The 22812-nt window shown below is 37.8% G+C and overlaps 1 protein-coding gene across 1 annotated transcript in view; it reads right to left on the bottom strand.

The window, feature by feature from the left end:
* The window catches only part of VAV3 (vav 3 guanine nucleotide exchange factor), a 515438-nt gene that overhangs the window by 11336 nt on the left and 481290 nt on the right, over positions 1–22812 (bottom strand). The window contains exon 25 of the mRNA XM_006865984.1: positions 14874–15003. Within this exon, the coding sequence (XP_006866046.1) occupies positions 14874–15003 (130 nt within the window). The remainder of the gene's footprint in view (positions 1–14873; positions 15004–22812) is intronic.

Here is a 22812-nt window from a genome sequence, read left to right as displayed (position 1 = left end):
CTCAATAAAGATCTGTTGAATAAATGAATGAGTGTGGTGCCTTGGGGAGGGGGTTATTGCTGAGAATGTAATCACTAAAGAAGAGATGGAGAAAGATGCTCTCGGATATATGCAGGTATGGAGAACTGTGATCCTTGAGGAGGAAGGATAAAAAGGGCAGAAATTAACTGAGAAAGAGTGAGCCAGGGCAAAGTCTGAGCCAACAAACCAGCCAATATTGAAATGATTGTACTTAGTTCTGACAAACCAGAGTGCATCTAGGGAAGACATCTAGCACAGTGAGAGGTCTGGCAACCATTCATAGGAGGAAGAGTTACTTTACCTAAAGTAGTTTATTAAGAAGGAAAGAGAGGGCAGGAAGGAGGGAAAACATGGAAAAGGAAAAGAACACATTAAATGAAAAACTATTATGCTTGAGAGGGAATCAGTAACCCACTGCCATTGAGTTCATTTGTCTCGGGTGGTAGGACTGAGCTCCATGGGACTTCAATGGCTTTTTTTTTTTAAGTAGCTCTCTAGGCCTTTCCTCTAGGTGTCTCTGTGTGAACTTGAATCTATTACCTTTTGGATAGCAGTCAAGCATGGTAACCATATGTACCACCCAGGGATTTCTGAAAAGAGTACTGAATATATTTATTTCGACTTCTAGAGAGATAAACTAACTATGGCATATTGCTATAGCAAGTCAAATATCTGGATAAGTGTGAGGAAAAAAAAAATCATTTAAGTTTGTCCAAAAGATAAATTGAGTGCTTCGTGTAGTAGTAAACATAAAGTTAGTTGAGAGTTTAAGCAAAACCTTTTGATGACCTCTCAGCAATGTTCTAAGTTACTTGTTTGGAAAAGCCTCTATCTTTGCTAATGTGGTCCCTAGATACATGAACCTCTGAATTCCTGTCTGTTGTTGAGATATTAAGTCATACTTCAGGTGGAAACTTAAAAAAATTCATGGAAAAATGTAATTAAATAATAATGGAATTGGTCCACAAACTTTCTGAACCCTCTTCATACTCACTGCATGAGGGGAGTGTGTGATACAGTGTTTGGTGCAAGCAGATTCAGTGAATGTGAAATGTATGAAGCAATAAGTGAAAGTATTGCATGTATGAATGAAAGGAAGCCCTAGCTGACAGTACATTCAGCTTACCACACACACTAAGAGAGAAGAGAGTCACACAGTTATGCTGCCATAGGCATATTTGGAATTCATTAGGGAAGCTACATATCAGAGGCACAGACCCAGAAAAATAACAGGATAAATTCTCACAGCTAGAAGTCTGCTCTAACCTTTAAAGAAAAAAGGAAGAGGGAAATTCCTCTTAATTGAAATAAATTTCTGCTTGTTTTTTTTCAGGGAAAAGAGATGAACAAAACAAAACAAGAAAGTCATCCTTGAGTTGACTCTGAACCATGGAGACTCCATGTGCATTACCGTACGCCTGTGCTCCATAATGTTTCCAGGTGGCTGGGTTTTTTTTTTTTTTTTGGAAGTAGAGCACCAGATATTGTTTCCAAAGCACCTCTGGGCAGACTTGAACCTCTAATCATTTGGCTGGCAGTTGAGCACATTAACTGTTCACACTTAGATACTCCTAAGAGAGGTGGGAACTTCAAAAAATTCATGGAAAAATGTAATTAAACAATAATGGAATTTGTCCACAAACTTTCTGAACACTCTTCATACTCACTGCATAAGGGGAGTGTGCGATACAGTGTTTGGATAGAGGTTACCGCAGAAGGGCCCTGTCATCTATTAGGGAGATTTACTTATATTTGTTGTCACTGCTTGTTGTCATGGAGTCAGTTCTGACTTACGGCAACCCCAAATGTCCAGGGTAGAATTGATCCATAAAGTTTTTATAGGCTGTGACTTTTTAGACTCAGATTGTCTGGACTTACAAATATTGAGCTGAATTTAGAATATAACAATATATGAGAAATACTAAGAATTTAAGAACTGCCTTTGAGATTTAAAAACATTTATTTTTTAAGGACTTTGAAAGAGGTTATTTGCATCTTTCAAGTTTATAAGTCACATGCTGAAGGGACCCTGGGTGCTGACTAACGATTTTAAAAGCCACTCTGTTCGAGAAAAATGTCCATATAGTGGCTAATAAAGCTCTTGAAGGAAGTAAATAAAAAAGGGAATCCCAGCATGGCCTAATGATAAAGATATGTAACTATAGTTGAGCAGTTGCCCAAGAACAGTAAACACTGTGGAGATAATGGACACAGTGAAAGAAAAGAATATCAGCATGCCAGCAATATGTTAGTAGTGTGTATACTGGGAGAACAGAGAAGCAGTCCAGGACATCAAAGTCCCAGTGAAATGAAAAAAAGACCATACATACGCTAAAAATTGATAAAAGAGGCTCATGCATCATTTCACACTGAAGTGGCTCTGTAGGATAAGCAGCGGACTGCTAACCCTAAGGCTGGTGGTTCAAACCCACCAGTTGCTCCTCAGAAACCTTTTACAGGGTCACTGAGTTGGGACTGACTTGAGGGCACTCAACAACAATAACAAAAGTATTGGTGGAGTCCTGGTGTGGCACTCTAGGATAACCACTGGACTGCTAACGGCAAGGTTGGCAGTTCAAACCCACCAGTCATTCCTTGGAAACTCGATACAGGGTTGCTATGAGTTGAAACCATTCAATGGCACTTAACAACAACAGTAGTACTGTAACATGACCATTAAATGCTATGACACAGTGTTGCATTCTGAGACAAGATCAGAAAATCCTACTTAAATCTATCAAATTTATTTTTTTTCAGAGTCTGTAAGAAAGAGGTAATAATGATCATTCCCTGGCAATGTAGGATAAGAGCCGAACTTGTAATTGCAAGTTGGTGGTTCAAATTCACCAGCTGCTCCTTGGAAACCGTATACAAGATTGCTATGGGTTGGAATCAATTGATGGCAGTTAGCAACACCAGCGTTACTCAAGGAGCCCTGGTAGTGTTAGGCCCCCTAGTGGCCTAATCTAGTAGGAGACCCCAAAAAGATCATCAGGACTCGAGTTCGATGCAAAAGCAAGAGATTTATTTACCAACACTCTGGGGTCCACCCTCACATAGACTCCTGAAAACAGGAGCTGAGGGCAACCTCGACTCACTATACACACAAGTTTTTTATAGGGTTTCAGGGGGCATAATTGCACAGCACTATAGATACAGTTTTTGATTGGTTAACAATTGGCAAAGTATGAGATGTTACAGTTTAATTGGTCAGTACTGGTGGTCTTTGTTCTTAGGCTAGGGCAAAGGAAAACATCTGGCATCTGGCCTTGGGTGGTTCTGTCTATTACTTATCTATGGCTTGCTGTTGCTAGGGGTAAAAGGATATTCTAAGGCAACATGAACTGATTTAGCATGTTCCTGGAACAGGAGGACGTGTTCAGGCTAATGTACAGAATGGAGATTGACATTGTCTCTGGAGGGAACTAAAAACTGAGACCTTGTCTATTTAAAATGCTTTTCTGAGCCTGACTAGAGTTTGGTCAAGTAGCTAGGCAAAATCAGTTAGGGCTTTACAGTAGCACTGTAGGATCAGCACTGGACTGCAATGCAGCCTTTGATTTCTTGACTGCTTCCATGAGCTCTGATTGTGTATCCAAGAAAAATGAAGTATTTTCTTCATTTATCATGATGTTATATATTGGTCTAGTTGTGAAGATTCTGTTTTCTTGACACTTAGGTACAATTCATTCTGATGACCATCATCTTTGATCTTCATCAGTATTTCACATCCTCTTTGCTTCCAGTATGAAAAGTTGTGTCATCTGCACATCACAGGTTGTAATTATAACACGCATGGGAGCTATATTTGAAAACACTGGTTTCATCTGTTTATTTATTTACTCATTCTTTTAATACTTTCAGTGGTGAACCCTTCAGAAGTGGTTTGCCTCTCTTTCTTCTTAGTCTGGAAATTTCCACTAAAACTCCTGCACCATGAGTGACCCTTGTTGTTGTTAGGTGCCATCGAGTCGGTACTGACCCATAGCAACCTTACACACAGCAGAATTTAACACTGGGCGAACCTGGGCCAACGTCACTATTGTTGCCACGCTTGAGTCCAACAATGCTGACATTTGGCTAATTCATCCTGTTGGAGATCTTCCTCCTTTTCTCTGACTCTCCACCTTACCAAACATGATATCCTTCTCCAGTGACTGGTCCCTCCCGACAATATGTCCAAAGTATGAGAGATGACATTTGGCCATCTTGGGTTCCAATGAGCACTCTGGCTGCATTTTTTCCAAAACGGATCTACTTGTTCTTTTGGCAGCCCATGGCACTTTCAATATTCTCCTCCAACACCATAATTCAAAAGCATCAATTCTTCTACAGTCTTCCTTATTCACTGACCAACTTTCACATACATATGAGGTTATTGAAAATACTATGGCTTGGGTTAGGCACACCTTAGTCCTCAAGCTGACATCTTTGCTCTTCAACACTTTAAAAAGCCTTGTGCAGCAGATTAGCCTAATCCAATACGTTCTTTGATCTCTTGACTGCTACTTTGGTAAGTGTTGATAGTTGACCCAAGAGGAATGAAGTCCTTGACAACTTCAATTTTTTCTCCATTCATAAGAATGTTGTTTATTGGTCCAGTGGTAAGGATTTTTGTTTTCTTGACATTCAGATGTAATCCATACTGAAGGCTGTGCTCTTCGATCTTCATCAGTAAATGTTTTAAGTCCTCTTCACTTTCAGCAAGCAAGGTTGTATCATCTGCATATAGCAGGGTGTTAATGAGTCTTCCTCCAATCCTGATGCCACGTTTTTCTTCATAGAACCCAGCTTCTGGGATTATTTGCTCAACATACAGGTTGAATGAGTATGGTGAAAGAATACAACCTTGTCGCACACTTTCTTAATTTTAAACCATTCAGTGTTCCTATGTTCTGTCCGAACAACTGCTTCTTGGTCCAGGTACAGATTCCTCATGAGCACAATCAAGTGTTCCGGAATACTCATATTTTGCAATGTTGTCCATAGCTTGTCATGATCCACACAATTGAAAGTCTTTGCATAGTCAATAAAGCACAGTTAAACAGCTTTCTGATATTCTCTGCTTTCAGCCAAGATCCATCAGACATCAGCAATGATATCCCTTGTTCCACAGCCTTTTTTGAATCCAGTTTGAACCTCTGGAAGTTCTCTGTCAATGTATGATTGTAGCCATTTCTGTATTACCTTTAGCAAAACTACTCACATGGGATATCAATGAGATTGTCCGATGATTTCCACATTCCGTTGGGTCACCTCTCTTTGGAATGGTCACAAATACAGATCTCTTCCAATAAGTCGGCCAGATAGTTGTCTTCCAAATTTCTTGGCAGAGATGAGTGAGTGCCTCTGTGCCGCCTGACTTTCTTGAAAGATTTCAGTTTTGATTCCATCAATTCCTGGCGCCTTGTTCTTTGCCAATTCCTTCAATGCACCTTGGACTTCCTCGTTCAGTATCATTGGCTCTTGATCATATGGTACCTCTTGAAATGGTTGAACATTAATAATTTCCTTTTGGTATAGTGACTCTGTGTGTTCCTTCCATTTTATCTTGATGCTTTCTGCATCATTCAATAATTTTCCCAGAGAATCTTTCAATAACGAAAATCGAGGCTTGATTTTTTTCTTCAGTTCCCCCAGCTTAAGAAATGCTCAGCATGTTCTTCCTTTTTGGTTTTCTGATTCCAGATCTTTGCACATTTTGTTGTAATATTTGGTTTTTATCTTCTCGAGCTGATCTTTGAAATTTTCTGTTCAGCTCTTGGACCTCCTCATTTATTCTATTTGCTTTAGCATCTCTATGCTGGAAAGCAAGTTTCAGTGTCTCTTCTGACATCTATTTTGACCTTTTCCTTCTTTCTTGTCTTCTTAATGACTTTTTACTTTCTTCATGTGTGATGTTCTTGATGTCATTCCACAACTCTTCTGGTCTTCAGTCTTTAGTGTTTAATGTATCAAATCTGTTCTTCAGATGATCTCTAAATTCAGGTGGGATACATTCAAGGTCATATTTTGGCTCTGGTTGACTTGTTTTCATTTTCTTCAGCTTCAGTTTGAATTTGCATATGAATAATTGATGGTCTGTTCTACAGTCTGCCCCTGGCCTTGTTTTGACTGATGATATGGAGTTTTTCCATCGTCTCTTTCCGCAGATGTAGTCAATTTGATTTCTATGTATTCCCTCTGGTAAGGTCCATGTGTATAGTCATCTATTATGCTGTCTAAAGAAGGTATTTGGAATAAACAAATCATTGGTGTTGCAGAATTCTATCATGAGTTCTCCAGCATCATTTCTATCACCAAAGCCATATTTTCCAACTACTGATACTTCTTCTTTGCTCCCAACCTTTGCATTCCAATCACCAGTAATGAGCAATACATCTTGATTGCATGTTTGATCTATTTCACATTGAAGAAATTGGTAGAATTCTTGTATTTCATCCTCACTGGCTTTTGTGGTTGGTACGTAAATTTGAATAATAGTGATATTAATTGGGCTTCCCTGCAGGCGCATGGATATTATCCTATCACAGACAGCATTGTACCTCATGACTGATCTGTATATATTCTTTTTGACACTGAATACAACACAATTCTTCTTCAATTTGTCATTCCCTGCATAGTAAATCATGTGGTTGCCAGATTCAAAATGGCCAATACCAGTCCATTTCAGCTCACTAATGCCTAAGATATCAATGTTTATGCGTTCCACTTCATTTTTGACAACTTCCAATTTTCCCAGATTCATACTTCGTACATTCCATGTTCTGATTTTCAATGGATGTTTACAGCTGTTTCTCTTCATTTTGAGTTATGGTCCATCAGCAAATGAAGGTCCTGTGGGCTTTTCTCCCACAGGCTTTACTCCATTTGCGTCATCACAATCACCTCTACTTTGAGGAGGCAGCTCTTCCCCAGTCACATTTTGAGTGCCTTCCAACCTGAGGTGCTCATTTTCTCACACTATATCTGACAGTGTTTCTCTGCTATTCATAAGGTTTTCAGTGACTAAATGTTCAGAAGTTGTTTGTCACACCTTCTTCCTAGTCTGTGTTTGTCTTGAAGCTCATCTGAAACCTGTTCCCCATGGGTGATCTTGCTGGTATTTAAAACACCAGTGGCATAGCTTTCAGAATCACAGCAACTCACAAGCCACCACAGTACGACAAACTGATAGATGCGTGGTGGTGAGTGAACCTACTGGTATTTAAAATACCGGTGGCATAGCTTCGTGCACCACAGCAACACACAAGCCACCACAGTATGGCAAACTGACAGATGGGTGGTGGACTAACATAGTAATATTGCTAACCCTAAAGGAAACTTATTAAAAATTTGCTAATTGCCCTACTCAAGTCCTTCATAGCAGGAAAAAAAAAAAAAGCTGTTTTAGGATACAACGTAGGATTCCTTTAGTCTCCAGTGTCTTCAGTCTCCTGCAATATTAAACTGTTGTTCAGTCTTTCATGACCTTCATATGAAGTACAGGTCTGATGTTTTCTCATGATGAGATTAAGTTTATTCATTATTCATGTAGCAGGAACACACCTACACCAGCAAGGCAGGGTTGTGTTCTCAGAGCATCCATCACCTATGAGCTTTGTCCTTTAAAATGGTCAGTTTACTTTGATCACTCAGTTAAGGTGTTACTATTTTTTCTTTTGAAATTAATAAATTCTTATGCAAAGATTTTTGAGATTATATAAATATCAAGATAGCCAAAGCTTAGAAAACCACACAAGCAATCTCTATGTGTGACCCAACTAACCCTCCCATAAATAAGAATTGGGAAAATGTATAATGTCTGCTTGTTGTTGTTATTAGGTGCCATCAAGTTAGTCCTGACTTATAGTGACCCTATGCACACAACTGTCTGTCACTGTGGCATCCTCACAATCATGTCTATGTTTGAGCCTTTGTTTCAATGTTGAGTCAATGGGTTAATCCATCTCATTGAGGGTTGTTCTCTTTTTCACTGACCATCTACTTTACGAAGCATGACCAGGGACTGGTCCCACCTGACAATATGTCTAAAATACATAGACCAACTCTTTCATTCTTGCTGTACTTCTAAGATAGATTTGTTCCTTCTTCTGGTTGTTATTAAGTGCCATTGAGTTGGTACAGACTCATAGGGACCCTGTGAGGAGCTTCTGGTTTCTGAGGAGCTTCTGGTGGATTTGAACCACTGACCTTGTGGTTCAAATAGCCCTTTGCAGTTCAGTGCTTATTCTACAGTGCCATACCAGGGCTTTTGTAGTCCATGGTATATTCAATAATCTTTACCAACACCACAATTCAAAGGCATCACTTCTTTATCAGTATTCTTCACTGTCCAGTTTTCACATGCATATTGAAAATACCGCAGCTTGGATCAGACACTCAAGGTGGCATCTTTGCTCTTTAATCTATAAGGAGGTCTTTTGTAACAGAATTGCCCAATACAATATGCTATGTGATTTCTTGACTGCTCTTTCTTTGGGTGTTGATTTTGGATCCAAGTATATCAAAATCCTTGACAAGTTCAGTATTTTCTCCATTTGTCATGATGCTGCTTTTTGGTCTAGTTGTGAGGATTTTGGTTTTCCTTCTGTTGATATGTAATCCATACTGAAGACTATAATCTTTGATCTTCATCCATAAGTGCTTCAAGTTGTCTTCATTTTCAGCAAGCAAGTAGTGTCATCTGCATTCTACAAGTTGTTAATGAGTCTTCTTCCAATCCGGAAGCTGAATTATTCTTCATATAGTCCACTTTCTCAGATTATTTGTTCAGCATACAATCTGAATAAATATGGTAAGAAGCTATAACCCTGATGTGCAATTGTCCTGATTTTAAACCATGTAGCATCCTTTTTTATTTTTCTATTTGAATGACTGCCTCTCGGTTTAGGTACAAGTTGTGAATGAACACAATGAAGTGTTCTGGAATTTCTATTATTTTCAATGTCATCCATAATCTGTTATAATCCACAAAGCTGAATGACTTTACATTGTCAATAAAACACAGGTAAACATCTTTCTGGTGTTCTCTGCTTTCATCCAAGATGCAACTGACATTAGCAATGATATCTCCCATTCATCTTCTAAAACCTGCCTGAAATTCTGGCAGGTTCTTATTGATATACTGCTGCAACCAATTTGAATTATCTTTACTATAACTTTACTTGTATGTGATATTAATGATATTGTTCTATAATTTCCTCATTCCATTGGATCACCACTCTTTGGAATGGGAATGAATATCAATCTATTTCATTCAGCTAGCTGTCTTCCAAATGTCTTGATTTATATGAGAGTATATCTTTAGTGTATATCCATTTGCTGAAAAATCGTTTCCATTGATAATCCGTCAATTCTTAAAGGCTTAGTTTTCACCATTGCCTTCAGTGCAGCTGGGACTCATTTCTTCAATATCATAGTTCCTTGATCATATAGTACCTTCTGAAATGGTTGAATATTGACCAACTTTTTTGGGAGGGGTGGATACAGTGACTGTATTTCATCTTCTTTTGATGCATTCTTCATGCATTGTTCAATATTTTGCCCATTCTTCAATGCTGCAAGTCAAGACTTGAATTTTTCTTTGATACTCTCAGCATGAGAAATACCAAGCAAGTTCTTCCTTTTGGCTTCCTAACTCCAGGCTTTTGCATATTATAATACTTTACTTTGTCTCATACTGTTCTTGAAATATATTCAGCTATTTTACGTTATTATTTATTCTATTTGCTTTAGTTATTCTACATTCAAGAGCAAGTTTCAGAGTCTATTCTGACATCCATTTTGGTCTCTCTCTCTCTCTTTTTTTCCTTTCCTATCTTTTTAATGGTATTTTGCTTTCTTCATATATAATGTCCTTGAAATTAACCCACAACTTGTCTGGTCTTCAGTCATTAGTTTTCATTGTATCTAACCTTTTCTTGAGATGACCTATTCATTAGAAATACCTTTTCTCAACAATATAAATAGCAACTATGTACATGGACCTCAAAGAATGAAATACAAAGAAATCAAAATTGACTGTATCTATAGGAAGAGAAAATGGAAAAACTCAACATCCTTAGTTAGAACAAGGCCAGGGGCTGACTACAGAATAGACTATCAGTTGCTCATCAGCAAGTTCAAGTTCAAGCTGAAGAAAACAAAAACAAGTCCACAAGAGCCAAAGTATGATTTTATGTATATCCCACGTGAATTTAGAAACCATCTCATTAATAGATTTGACAATGAACATCTGCTAAAGGTCACAAATTAGCTAATTGTGGGAATTTTCCTACCGTGTATTTTCCTAGGTCTATGAACGTTCCACCTGACATCCTCTGGCATTCACACCAAGAAAGAAACCTAGGGTGTGATTTTTAAAAGAATATAATACCTATGTACTTCCATTCCTCATTCATCAGGTGAGAAAGCTGATACTCAGACAGGCTAAGTGACTTGCCTAAAGTCAGAAAGCTTTCCAGTGGCAGACCTGAAAATAATTTAGTGCTCACTGGAGAGCAAGAAAGGCAAAAGTCATTTCTGTGCCTTTCCAATGCAAGCCCTCAATGCACACCTGAAATAGTTTAAATCAGGTTTGCTATATTTTCGGAAAATAATTTTTTCTTACAAACTCACCAAACAGGGCACTTTCCATAGTGCCACACCATTTTTTAGGGGAAGCACAACAGCTCTCTTCTATGTCAGAGTTTTCTCTTTCTACCTCCCTTTTACTTCTCTTACAGAACCATTCTTCATTGTTCCAAACTCAAACATAAAATTCCTATCACCCTGGAAGACAGCCTTACCCACAACTGCCCCCTAGCCTAGACATGCTGTGCTCCTTGCCCAAAATCCATTTCCTTCTCAGAACTGAGGCAAATCCTGGGCTTTAGCATTCCTGCTACACTCCCCCAAGGTCTTTGAGAGGTAATGAAGATTACAGTGTCTTCTCCAATTCAGTAGCCCAAGGTGATGCTTTCTGTTAAGTTATTTTTAGGTTATATTAGTGGCATACCTAGAGTGCTAATTAACTGGTCAGGAGGACTATGAAATCACAAGATCACCCTGTGTAGAGATGTCTGAAGCAATCTTTCTAAGCATAATATGTAGCATTCCTTTCTCATCACTTACTGCAAAGTACATCATGCATAAAAATCAAAACAGTGTTTCAATTAAGGTTAATTCTTAATCAAGACTTGGTATACAATACTAGTTGTATTTTTATAGTCATAAAAGCAAAGATGCACACTGCCATACATAATATTAAGTAAAATTATTCAAGGCTTAGAAATATTGGAAAGTGCTCATGGTGTTAGAAGCGTTAATGTTGTTGTTACTGTTGTTAAATGCCATCGAGTGGATTCTGACCCATAGCAACACTGTATAGGTTTTCCAAGGAGCAGGTAGTAAGCTTGAACCACCGACCTTGCAGTTCAAACGGCTTTGCAGTCTGATGCATTAGCCCACAGTGCCACACCAGAACGCCAGAAGAGTTAGTAGTAGCCATAATAATAGTTGTAGAAGTGGTAAAAGTGATAAGTGGTTCAAACCAACCTGATAGCAATGAGTTTATGGTTTTCGGTATCATGTATAAGCCAATGGACTAAGTGCCTTACACTAAGTATCTTGTTTAAGTGTCAGAAGCACATTAGTGTTCTTCCCATTTTGTAGAAAGGCAGCATAAAGTAAATACAAGACTGGGGTAGTATCCTAAGTTCTAAGATTTTAACTCTGCTTTGCGGTATGATGGAATAATCTTGGACTGTCAACCATCGTACAATCACATTTCTCACTTCCTTCACTTCACTTTATGATCGAGGTCAACAAACATAAACATATGAAACTCCTTCAATACAGACCTGCCTGAGATTTCCCATTAACACGTAAGCACCAACTAGTTGCTATGGGGTCAATTCTGACTCATGGCGATCTCATGTGTGTCAGTGTAGAACTATGCTGCATATGGTTTTCAATGGCTAATTCTTTGGGAGTCGATAAAAAGGTCTTTCTTCCAAAGTACCTCTGGGTGAATTTGAACACCCAGCCTTTCGATTAGTAGCAGAGGACATTAAATGTTTGCGTTATAGAGCTCAAGTCCTATAAGGACAAAGACATTATCTTCTTAACTGCTGAATCCCAGAACCTAAAACAGTACTTTCCTTATCCTATGTTGGTGATGGTGGTTATGTGCCGTGGAGTCAGTTCTGACTCATAGTGACGCTGCATAGGGTTTCTGAGGCTGTAAATCTTCACTGGAGCAGAAAGCCTCATCTCTCTCCCATGGAACAGCTAGTAGTTTTAAACTGCTGCCCTTGAGGTTAGCAGCCTGACTCGTCACCAGTACGCTACCAGGTATTTAATATATCTTTGTTGAGTAAGTAAATAGACAATAGGTGAAAACAAAACAAAACAAAACGACTATAATAAACATTAAATTTTCAATGATTTGCTTTTCATTCTCAATTACTAGAGGATTTTTTGGTGACCTGATTTATGTTGCCAGAGTTTCTTAAAAGGATTGGGTAGGATGTCTGAACTGATAAGATCATTATATTTTAAATAATATCCCTGCAGCTAGCACAGATGTTCAAAATAATTCTATTGACTAGGCTTAAGAAGAAGGGGAAAAAAAAAAAAAAAAGCTTGTAATTTTCTTACGATTAGTGTCCAGATGACTTTGAACATTAAATACTTCATTAAACACCAGAGATACCATTTTAAATTTGGCAACTTCATTCATCAGTAGACAACAACAGTCTTTGAGCACCTACATATGCCAGGCTCTGACACAAAGTGTCTGGGAGTACATCACGTAGTGACATGTGAAGGCTAATGAGATCCCCACCTAGAATGGCACATCTGTGCTCCTTGCTGCTCCCTTCCTCTCTGCACAAACACTCCCTTGGTTTTCTAGAATTAAGTGAACAACACAACAGAATTTTCAGTATAATTGACCTCCTTGGCAAGTTTTTTTGAGTGTGTTTCCTTCCTTGCTGGTGAGAATGCAAAGAAAAAACACCTGAAAATTATACATTTCATGCAAGGAACAAAGGTTGTAATTTTGATAGACTTTTATGAAATTTTAGGAAAATTGTGTTTTGTTTTGTTTTCAAGGGAAATTGTCCAGTTTTGAATTAGCAAGCTTTATGGTCAATATAACAGGTTGGGCAATATTGGGTTAAAATAAAAATATAAATTTAAACTTTAAAAATAAAATGGTTTGCTGCATGACAAATGTCCAGAAGGTTGGAAAGATTAGGAGCTGTAGCAAAAGGTTGATGGTGATATTTGGTATGTTTGTATTAGGACTCAGACATGTGGTTGATTTCAGGATGGTTTCTTCTAAATAAAAGCAAATAGGAAGCAAAAAATAAAATAAAATGTGCTCTTACTGATTTCTTTGCACTGGTGGCAGCATTTACCACTAATTCCAGTGAGGAAAACATCCATCCCAACCAAAAACCATCTGCAGTTAAGTTGATTCAGTCACATTTTGACCCAATAGAAAAGAGAAGATTGTAAATCTTCACTGAAGCAGACTGTCACAAATTTCTTCCGTGAAAACAGCTGGTGGGTTTGAACTACCAACCTTTCAGTTAGCAGCTGAGTGCTTATCCACTGTGCCACCAGAGTTCCTGAACAGTATTTAGGTTATTCAAATACAAAATACAAAACAAAAAAATACAAAACAAAAACCCAACAATCTGTGAGTCTATGGAACAAATTACATGTATTTATTACTTTATTTATATACATGTATGTATTTTATTTATTTATATACATGTATGTATTACTTTATTTTGGAGTCTGTTTCCTTTTTAGTTTCTGCTTTTAGGGGGGAAAAGTTAAATTGTATTGTTGTTAAGTGCTGTAGAGTCAGTTCCGACTCATAGCGACCCTGTGTAGGGTTTTCGAGGAGTGGATGGTGAGCTGGAATCACTGACCCTGTGGTTTAAATTGACCTTGCAGTCCAGTGCATTAACCTGCAGCACCACACCAGGACTCTTAAATTTATATTACCCTGAAGCAAACTTATTTTTTCAAATACCTATAAAGTGTTGTTTTTTAATTGACTAAAAGAAGGTATCAAAGTAAGGGTTTATGTCACATTTCCTTCACAGCATTTTCCATCACAATGTTCTGTTCATGTAACATAATGTAATTACCTCCAGGAAGGTTACATGGCATTAAACAATGATGAGAGAAGTTTTTGGTTTGAACTCACATTATGACATGATACTGTTTGCATGCTATTCTTCTGTGATTAGTTGTGGCACATTGCTCATTCAGAGAGAAAGTGGCATATGGATAGATAGATAGAAAGATAGATAGATAGATAGATAGATAGATAGATAGATAGATAGATAGGAATAGCTGACTATTAGTTCCATCAGAGAACCAAAATACTTTTAGTCACTTCAAAATCCCTAATATAATAAATGAATCATTGCAATAGCATCATAGCAGAGTTGAGATACTAGACTGAAGAACTGTGCAGCAGCCATGATTACATACTAATACTCAAACAGCATTATGACCACAAACATTATGTGTAAGTCAGAAAGAGTTTGGCCAATATAAAAGTCAGTGAAAAGTACAAAGCTTGCAAATTAACATACCCTTCATATTTCTGATGGGTTTCTGAGCATAAACATGATTTTTAATTTGGCACAAAGAAATAAAACTAGATATGTTCATAAACCTGTTGGTCCATCTGATTCTGCTTAGCTCCAGCAAAATAAAAATCCTTGTTGAATGCATTAAAATATTAAATGGTTATATTTTTAATTTGGAATGAAGATGTTCAGTGTTATTGTTCCTCCAATCTCTAAGAGGCAGCATATTGTATTTTAAATGACAATACTCACAGTTATTGCCTGCTCTGTTACCCCGCTGTCCAGCTGAATGTTCTGGCTCCTTGTATGGAAATTGTAGAGTTGTATCTAAGGTTCTGAACCCTTCTTTAAGAGAATGATGCTTGTAGTATTCCACAAGTTCCTTCAGGGAAATGGATGAAGAATTATTTTTGATAAGGATACTTCTGTCCTCAAACACATGAACTCCTTGACATATAATCCTATGCACTATTAAGAATGATCCACTAATTCTAAGTTCTCCACAAGTATATGGAAGAGTAGGCAAATGACCACTTTTTCCTGCTTTTCTTGATATACTTGGTACCGTTTTAGTAATTGTCCTTGTTACTTGTTGTTATTGTTGTTAAGTGTTGACTCATAGTGACCCTGAGGAGCAGCTGATGAGCTTGAACCTCTGATCTTACAGTTCAAACCAACTTTGCATTATCTTACAGTGCTGTACCAGTACTTGTTACTTAGTCCACTTATAATGTGAGTTACCGCCTATTGTTACTCATGGATATAAAACATCCTGTTAGTCTTCAATCAAATGTGGTAGATAAAAAGAAACCATACCAAACTTCAATTTCAAAGTAGTAATTATTGTTCTTATTTACGACATACTTGCCTTTCTAAACACTAACAAAGAGAACAGCTGTTTGCTGAATATATAGCAATTTCAAGTTTCCTGCATTTATTTTTTAAATGGTGGAAAAACAATCTTGATCATAAATGTACTTTTCTAAGGTCAACCAAAGTTTATAAACCACAAATGTTTTATGGTGAAGTGTTAGTGTCCATGCTGAAACTCAGTGTATCATCTGGTACTCATAGAGAGCAATAATGTAGTTATTTACAATTTTCTTTTATAAATAATTTGTCTTCAATACATCCAAGCCTAATATAATAGCCATCTTTCAGACTAAAAACTTCAGGAAATCTCTTTTGAGATGCTGGTTTTGTTGATTCTGCACAAATCTTAATGTTTCTACTTTAAACTGAATTTGAGTAAGAATTCATTCAAAACAGAAAAAGTATATCTTACAATTAGATAAGAACTGCACATATATAATTTCATAGAAATATCAGAAATAAACTTGAAATCAAAAGCACTTTTAATCCAGCTATTTGGCATTATGATGACAGTACTAATCTTTAAAACAAACACTGTGAAAAATTAAACACATTCCCTCTAAAAGTCACACTACTATCAGCTTAATACCTATGGTTATGGTAGAAAGTACCCAAATAAATAAATCAGGCAGAAAACAACAACAACAAAAAAACCAACAAAAAAAACACTTAAAGAAGAAAACTAGTATTATCAATAATTTATTTATAATTTATGAGCAAACTTAGAATGAACTGTGGACTATATTGTGGAATACAAGGGTCACAAAGTTTACAAAAATAAGGTTCCTGCCCTAGAGGAGTTCTCACCCTTGTATGAAGCGAGGGGTCAGGGGAATTCCAAGCCAGGAGAGAGAATTACCTTTTGTATATCCCATGGGGAGAATAGGGGGAGGTTTCACCATGGCCTGACTTACACTGAAGAACAGCCAAGAAGGGAGGTTTTCGATAGAGCAGCCAGAATAAGAACTAACAATCAAATACGACGGTGTAATCAAAACATTCCAGGATTAACAGAAGCTAAGGGACTTTACCAAAGCCAACCCTGCGCTACAAAACATCCAAAAGGGAGTTCTATGGATTGAGAACCAACAAGAACAGACAACAACCAGAGAATGACATGTGTGGCAGCACTTCCCAGAATTAAATTGACAGAAGGAAAAGTCAAGAAAAGAACAAAACTATAAGAACAAACTCAGAGAATCTGAGAGGCCAGTCTATGATCAAACCAAGTACAATATAAAAGAAGGTAAACACGTAGGACAGAGATCCAGCTGGTAAGAAGGTGAGGTAGATTACAGGATAAAATAGACTGCAATAAATGGAGAGAAAAGTTAATGGACTATAAAACAACCTCAAAGAAAATTAACACTTTCACAACATACCAAGAAAATGAAAATCCAAGAACATGGAAACATTAAAACTATGAGGAAACTCACAAGAAAGAACATAAAAACCATGAACTTAACAAAGGAAGACACACAGAACAAAGAAAGCAGCTACACCACAAAGAAACAAACATAATGGCAGCAATTAATCCATACGTATCGATAATTACACTGAATGTAAATGGCTTAAATGCACCTGTTAAGAGACGGAGCGTGGCAGAATGGATAAGAAAACAAGATCCTTCAATATGCTGTCTGCAAGAGACACATTTCACACACACAGACAAAAACAGATTAAAAGTCAAAGGATGGAAAAAATATACCAAGCTAATTGCAATAAAAAACGAACAGGAGTGGCAGTACTAATCTCTGATTAAATAAATAAATAAATAAACTTTAAGGCAAAAACCAGCATAATAGATAATGATGGACATTATCTCATGATTAAAGGGACAATTGAACAAGATGACATAACCATAATAAATATCTATGCTCCCAATGAAAGAGCTCCAAAATACAGAAAGCATACTCTAATAGATTTGAAGAAATAGATGAATCTACAATAATAGTGGGGGATTTTAATACACCGCTTTCAAAAATGGATAGAACAACCAGAAAGAAACTTGACCAAGACACAGAAGAACTAAACAACACAATCAGCCAACTAAACCACATTGACATGTACAGAGCATTCAACCCAACAACTGCACAATACACATTCTATTCCAGTGCACATGGAACATTCTCCAGAATAGACCATATCTTAGGCCACAAAATAAATCTTCATATATTTACAAATATCAAAATACTACAAAGCATCTTCTCAGACCATAATGCTATCAAATTAGAAATCAATAATAGACAGACCAAGGAAATAAAGTCATATACATGGACATTGAATAACACCCTGCTGAAAAGCGACTGGGTAGTAGAAGAAATTAAACGTGAATTCACAAAGTTCCTAGAAACAAATGAGAACAAAAACACTACACACCAAAATCTTTGGGACATGGTGAAAGCAATGCTGAGAGGACAATTTATTGCAATAAATGCACACATCCGAAAAGAAGAAAGAACCAAAATTAACACATTAACACAGCATCTACAACAACTAGAAAGAGAACAACAGAGGGAACCTACAGCCACCAAAAGAAAAGAAATAAAGATTAGAGCAGAAATAAATGAGATAGAAAACAGAAAAAGTGTAGAAAGAATCAACAGAACAAGAAACTGGTTCTTTGAAAGGATTAACAAAATTGACATAACATTGGAAAACCTAACAAAAGAAAAGAGGAAGAAGACACAAACAACACGCATTAGAAACCACATGAGTGATGTCACAACGGAACTAAAGGAAATCAAAGGATAATAACAAAATACTATGAAGAGTTGTACTCCAACAAATTTGAAAACTTAGAAGAGATGGATACATTTTTAGATAAACATGACCTGCCTAAACTTACACACAGTGAAGTATAAAACCTGAACACTTTATGGGTGAGGGGAAGGAGGGGAAGGTGGAGCACAGTGTAGGGAATAGACACAGGATATTTGGGTGCTGGGGAGGGGGGCAATATACAAGAAGTGGGAGGGGAATGGACGAACAAAGTGGATGGGAGAAAAATTAGGCAGGTTTGCATGGGCTAAGTGGGACAAAGGTAAAGAATGATGTATGCACAACCTTGGAACAACAGGGCTCTGGGATACAGGGATTTAGATGATGACTGGAATGGGGAAAAGGGGGGAAATAATGTTAAGATGATTGCCTGTCTTTTGAATCTTGTTTTCCCTTGCATACCATTACTAAATAGACACTGGAGGGGGAGAGAAAGGAATAGCCAGAAATATCACCATAGAAAGCTTGTAAGTCTGTCTTCTGCCTATAACTGATTGGAATACCTAAAATGGGGCTACAACATGTCTAGTGAAGGAGGCTCCTGCGCAGCCTCTGCATTACATGAGACTATAGGTGGAAACCTGAGCCACATCCAGAATCTTCAGAGGTGGGAAATTTCCACTTGAAAGGATGGGCAGACCAGCCTGGCTTGAAGAACAGAAGACACTTCTTGAAAGAAAGACTGACAGGAAAAATACAAAACAATATAGGCAGACCTACTGATTACTACAAGAACAAGCAAGATGTCTCCCTGGAGACATCAAGGCAGGGGGTCGGGTCCCTTCAGAGCAAACCCCCTTCAAAGACAAATACTCAATGGGAATACACGCTCAGATTGGTGACCATGTTTGTCACCAATAAGGGGAAGTGAGGGAAGCTAAGCCCTACAACACTTAATAGACTCCTGTGAACCAGGGTGGAGACCTGGTTGGCCAGCAGTATGGCAATACCTGGGGACTCTTCAGCCCAGAGTCAGTGACATTGACACAGAGGACTAGAGTGGAGAGTGAAGTGTCCAGCTGATAAGAAGAAAGGGCATATTCACAAGAAAACCCACACTTGCAGATAATACGCACTTGACCTGGCTTCATTGACTGGGTGATCAGAGCTCAACTAGAAGAAGAAAGAAGAGGGGAAAAAAAAGTAATCTGATACAATTTGGTAAACTTGACCTACACCTATGGATGCATTAGTTTAAAAGAGGAAACTAATCTTTATAGCAAGGATCATTCCCACCCCCTCCACACACAAAGCAGACCGGGATGGCCAAGGACATTGGCTACCCAAAGTAGGTGGTGGTGGTGGTGGTGGTGGTGGTGGTGGGGGTGCTAAAAAGGCAAGAAGTGACTGGCTTATAAGCTTTCAAGAGGGAACCTAGATCCAGAGGGCATGGAGGAAGGTAGAATCTCCACTGAGTAGTATCCAATCTGTCTAGGTTGGGCTGATGAAAGGAGACGGGGATACAATAGTGAATAATTGTTATCAGGACTGATTGTGAGGGTTGGAAATGTAAAGGTAGACATTTTGTGGCAAGGAGGGGAGTGATGAACTTTGCAGTCTAGGAGCGGAGGTCCCTGGGACCATCAAGGGAGAAGAGCCCAGAGCGGGATCCTACCCAGCAAAGCAGTGACAAAGGCAGAGATGAAGACATGGCAAGATGGAGCAGCTGGGGTCTTTAGACTCAGAGAGGGAGAGGGACTGTGTGCTGACGACCAGGGGGCAGGCTTGCAGGGTTGGTTGATTTATGATGCATGGAGGGGATTGTAACCATGGCAATGAAACGATATACGATGGAATGAATATGTAACCATGGCAATGAAACGATATACGATGGAATGAATGTAAAATTAATGTTCTCCCATGTAAACTATCACATAATTCACAATAAAACATTAATTACAAAAAACAAGACCATAGTATATCTGTCTTATCTCTAAATCACTTGTTGGATCCTATGTGATTGTATCTGTGTAATTATTATGAAAAAGCACAACTGAGAATTCTCTCATTGTCTAGAAATTCATCCTCCTATCATGCTGGAAAAATTTGTTTACCCTCTTTTGGCAGGTTAAGCTTTCTCTCCTGAAATACTGTAATCATCCTTGCTTACATTACTGACTTGCTTTTAAGGTCTTTTTGTATAAATAAAGTAAAGAAAAATTCCAAAATAAATAAATAAAACCATTTCACAAATGACAGTAAAGAATATATAAAGTGATCTTAAGTGTGTGGTCCATGTGAATAATCTTCACAGCTAACATGGTCTCATACTGCAGGTTCTTTACATAGTTCTATCTCGTTCAATTTTCATACAAGAAACTTAGGAGACTGACCTTATTTAATGCTCACATTGCAGTCAGACATTATATTGACGAGGGATTGTAGCTGCTATCTGTCTCTAAAGCTTGGACTCTGAACTATACCATAAAAAACCCACTGCCATTGAGTTGATTCTGATTCACTGCGACTCTGCAGGGCAGAGCAGAACTGCTTCTGAGGGCTTCCAAGGCTACACATCTGTATGGAAGCAGACTATATCATTTGTCTCCTGCAGAGCAGCAGAAAGTTAGTTTGAACCAACAACTTTTCAGTTAGCAGGCCAACACTTAATCCATGGCATCACCAGTGCTCCTTTACATACCACTAGCAAACAGTACCTCGCAAATGTAAATCTACAGAGTTGTTGTTGTTAAGTGCCGTGGAGTCGATTCTGACCCATAGCGACCCTGTATAGGGTTTCCAAGGAGCAGCTGGTGAGCTTGAACCACTGGCCTTGAAGTTCAAACAACTTTGCTGTCTGATGTATTAGCCCACAGTACCACACCAGGACTCCATACACACACATAAAGGGGGCAAAGATAAAGTATGGTATTTGACAATTGTCAGTGATGTATCCGGAGCTTTGTTTTCCTAGGCATAAGATACTAGGGTCTTTTTATATGTTACATCTAAACTTTTAGGGGTCCAAATGTGGTGCATTAGAATAAGCAATCGATTGCTAATGAAAGCTCAGGGGTACAAACCCACCAGCTACTCCTTGGAAATCCTATACAGCATTGCTATTAGTCAGAACCAACTGGATGGTACTTCACAGTAACAACAATAAACTTGTATTTAAAATCCCTTCCTTCCTAGGACCCATATCATGAATGTCCTTGATGAAAGAAAAGAACTATGGAATTTGAGGATTCAGAAAGACAAAATACTAGATAGAAGTTTCTCTAAGTATCTTCAAAATGACTTCAATGACCAGAAAATGGCATTTGTTTTTATGGTGATTTTTAACATGATTCTGGAAATAAATTCTTAGTGACCAACATTACTATTTAATTGTAAATGCATAAGTCAAAATGGTATAAGGTCTATGATAGAAATGTACATGTAGATATATGTGTGTTATTGAGGAAAATGATACCCAAGAGTAGGTTTTCTTTCTGTCTTGTTTTAAAAATTAAGTAAAATGTATCCTCTTTAGCAAAGATATAAAAATAAAACTGAAAGGAGTTCTAGACTAATAACAGAGAACTTTGATGTGATTTTGTAGTAGGAATTTTATAAATTACATGTGTATGTGAAGTTGTCTAGAAGCCATAGAATTGTCATATTAAAAGAAGACGATAATCATTTCACACTCACCCACCACAAATTTAGGGCAGAGGAAAATGACTTGACAAGGGACCTCTGGTAGCGTAGTAGTTGTGAGTCAGGCTGCTAACCTCAAAGTCAGCTGTTTGAAACTACCAGTGGTTCTGAGGGAGAAAGATGAGACTTTCTGTTCCCATAAAGATTTACAGACTCAGAAATCCTGGAACCGACTCCAGGGCACATCACCACTACCACTACCAAGGTCATTTTGTTTTGTATGCTGCAAAACACTTCATCACTTCATTAAACACAGAAGATATTTTAGCTTCATTTTTACAGTCTTAGGAGGGTAAATCTTCCTCCATGTTTTGAATTGGACAGAATTAAATAGTGCCACTGTGGGTCTTTTCCAATTTATGCCTCTATGCTTTCTGTGTTTCAGTCAGTCTAATCCAGGCCTGCTTTCGTAGTCATTGACCTTCAGGTACTACAAGTAAATAATAAGACTCTAGACAAAAGACATTGCTAAGCTTTTCTTATCTCACAAAGACACAGCAGTGTCAACAATTCAAGGCTCTCTGAAAAATAATGAGTGAGAGCCAGTCATTCCAATTACCAAGGAAACAGGCAATGGAGATGGTTTATAAACAGCATTTGGACATGGATTGTCTGGCATACATGAAAATTAGAACAAAATTAATGCCTTGTAATCTGGATGCAGAAATTCATTTAGAATTTGAATTTAATGACTAAGAAAAACAAAGATTGTGATTAACTAAGCCACTGAAACCCAGGAGGGAAAAGTTAGGTCATAACCATGTAAGACTGATCTTCTCATTGAGAAACTGGCTAATTTAAAATAAATTCTAGAGTATGCTTTCATTTTACATCCTTTCGCATATTAAAATTTAATTTCAGGCTCTAACAAGCTTCAAAGGTAAAAGAATATAAC

The sequence above is a fragment of the Chrysochloris asiatica genome, unplaced genomic scaffold (genome assembly GCF_000296735.1).
Source record: "Chrysochloris asiatica unplaced genomic scaffold, ChrAsi1.0 scaffold00085, whole genome shotgun sequence".
Taxonomy (NCBI): Eukaryota; Metazoa; Chordata; class Mammalia; order Afrosoricida; family Chrysochloridae; genus Chrysochloris; species Chrysochloris asiatica.
This window is presented reverse-complemented; position numbering and strand designations above follow the sequence as displayed.